The 1,814-nt window shown below is 35.0% G+C and overlaps 1 protein-coding gene across 1 annotated transcript; it reads right to left on the bottom strand.

Annotated features, from left to right (window-relative positions):
* Window positions 1-816: 816 nt before the first annotated feature.
* On the bottom strand, window positions 817-1,508 carry LOC129885931 (uncharacterized). Its single transcript, XM_055960419.1, has 3 exons — window positions 1,464-1,508; window positions 1,179-1,283; window positions 817-912 (listed from the first exon to the last, which is right to left on the bottom strand). The coding sequence occupies exons 1-3, from the start codon at window positions 1,506-1,508 to the stop codon at window positions 817-819; spliced, it is 246 nt and encodes an 81-aa protein (XP_055816394.1).
* Window positions 1,509-1,814: the final 306 nt, after the last annotated feature.

Here is a 1,814-nt window from a genome sequence, read left to right as displayed (position 1 = left end):
AAGAAGGAAAAATTAGAATTACCTTATCGGATAAGTCAAACTTTTAACGAATGGCACAATGAGCCTTTTCTCAAAGTTAGATGGCATATTCGAGCCTTTTCCCTTTTATTTGTCCATTTAAAGACCACATTGGTCATCCTACATATAAACTTCATAGTACATTTTTGTGGAGCAAATTTTTGGCAATTGTTCATCCAACTGGCCATCAACACAAGTTTAGAGTTTAGTATGCACGCCAGGCTCCATGTTCCAAAAAAGACTTGGCTTACAACCTTGTATTAGAACAATTCACATTTGCTTTGTCTTAAAATATCCTAACAAGATCTGTTTTTTTTCTCATGTAGGACCTTTTCATCTTTTCCTTTCCCCATATTAGTGTCTTTCCAAACCTCAAAACAGATAAACAGAAAGGTAGGATAAAACTCAAAAGAACCAAGCTACTGTGCCTCTATTATCTTTTTAAAACGTGTGTGTTAGGTCAGCTTGCGCACATCTCGACTAACACTATGGGGCACCTGCCATCTCACACCAACACATGAACCTTCTATCAGTTCACATAATCAAATTAGTATTTTGATGTTTGAGATTTTTCAGGCATCAAAATTGAATGGTCTGATAAGTTGCTCCTGTAATTTATCAATTCTTGTGTCTATACATCTTATTTCACTTTAACTAACTTAAATCCAAAAAAACATCAGAATAGATGAACAACAATTCTATTCACCACTCTTTCTCCGATAAATCTCAGCCGTTAAATTTTCCTTAGTTGTTGAAACATTTCACAACAGTATCTTGAAAACAAACCTATAATAGCCGTCAAGATTGCATGTCAGCAGTTTCCTTCTTGTAAGCCTGGTGCCTCTCCTTAAACTTCTTGCTCTGTTCAAAATTTGCTTTCCTCTTTATAGCTTTCTGCAGGAAGACATCTTACTTCTTTTATGGCTCATACATGAGGAGCATTACAACAACGATGACATACCCAGTTTAATCATGGGGTATGGGGAGTGGAGAGGGTAGGATGTATGCAGACCTACCTATATCTTTGTGAGGTAGAGAGGCGGTAGGATGTATGCAGACCTTACCTATTCCTTTGTGAGGTAGAGAGGTACATGAGAAACATTGAAGATGATATTTTCAAAAACATAAAATTTCCTAATAGGTAAAGCAAGAAACCTTACTTCCTGCCTGAAGCACTGGTCAAGCTTTATTTTCAGATCTGTGCATTGTCCAAGGAATTTCCCTAGTGGGTGGTCTGTATGACACTTCTGAAACTCTTCAATTATCTGCACACCATTTGAGATATTTTGACAATTATTTCTTGATATTTACCAATAAAAAGAACAAACTAATCTACAACTATGATATACACACGAAGAGACTACATGTCAATGCGAATAAATACATGCAAAGACAGTGCTTCAAAAGCACAAGATGAATCTAATTTAACAATGTGAAAAACTTACATCAGCACATAAAGGGTGCCTATGTAGAGTCAAAGGTGGATGCATCTTCTTCCTTGAGTTCAAAACCTATAGAAGTAAGAAAAAATTTCAAATAAATATTTCCCTTCTCCATGAAGTAAGATAAAAAAATAAAGAAAAAGAAACAATAGAAAAGAGTAAAGCATCCGGTAACAAGTTTGCATTTTGAAAAAAAAGAAGAAAGAATGTAACAAAGCCAGTTGTTGTTACAAATAAAAGTCAGTTACCGGAAACTTATTGAGAAATAACGGATAATGATGAAAATTCTCAGGCATTAAGTGAATTATGATGGAGGATAGTTACACTTGCAACAACAAAAGAAAAACATCCTTT

Source organism: Solanum dulcamara, chromosome 4 (genome assembly GCF_947179165.1).
Source record: "Solanum dulcamara chromosome 4, daSolDulc1.2, whole genome shotgun sequence".
Taxonomy (NCBI): domain Eukaryota; kingdom Viridiplantae; phylum Streptophyta; class Magnoliopsida; order Solanales; family Solanaceae; genus Solanum; species Solanum dulcamara.
Note: the sequence above shows the minus strand (reverse complement) of the source record. Positions and strands in the feature narration are given on the sequence as shown.

What these genes read in the sequence shown, in the direction of transcription:
- LOC129885931 (XM_055960419.1), bottom strand. Translation starts at nt 1,508, where the DNA reads ATGCATCCACCTTTGACTCTACATAGGCACCCTTTATGTGCTGAT. An exon ending in GGCACCCTTTATGTGCTGAT is followed by an intron (nt 1,284 to 1,463) that starts GTAAGTTTTTCA and finishes AATGGTGTGCAG; the next exon opens with ATAATTGAAGAGTTTCAGAA. An exon ending in ACCAGTGCTTCAGGCAGGAA is followed by an intron (nt 913 to 1,178) that starts GTAAGGTTTCTT and finishes GTCTTCCTGCAG; the next exon opens with AAAGCTATAAAGAGGAAAGC.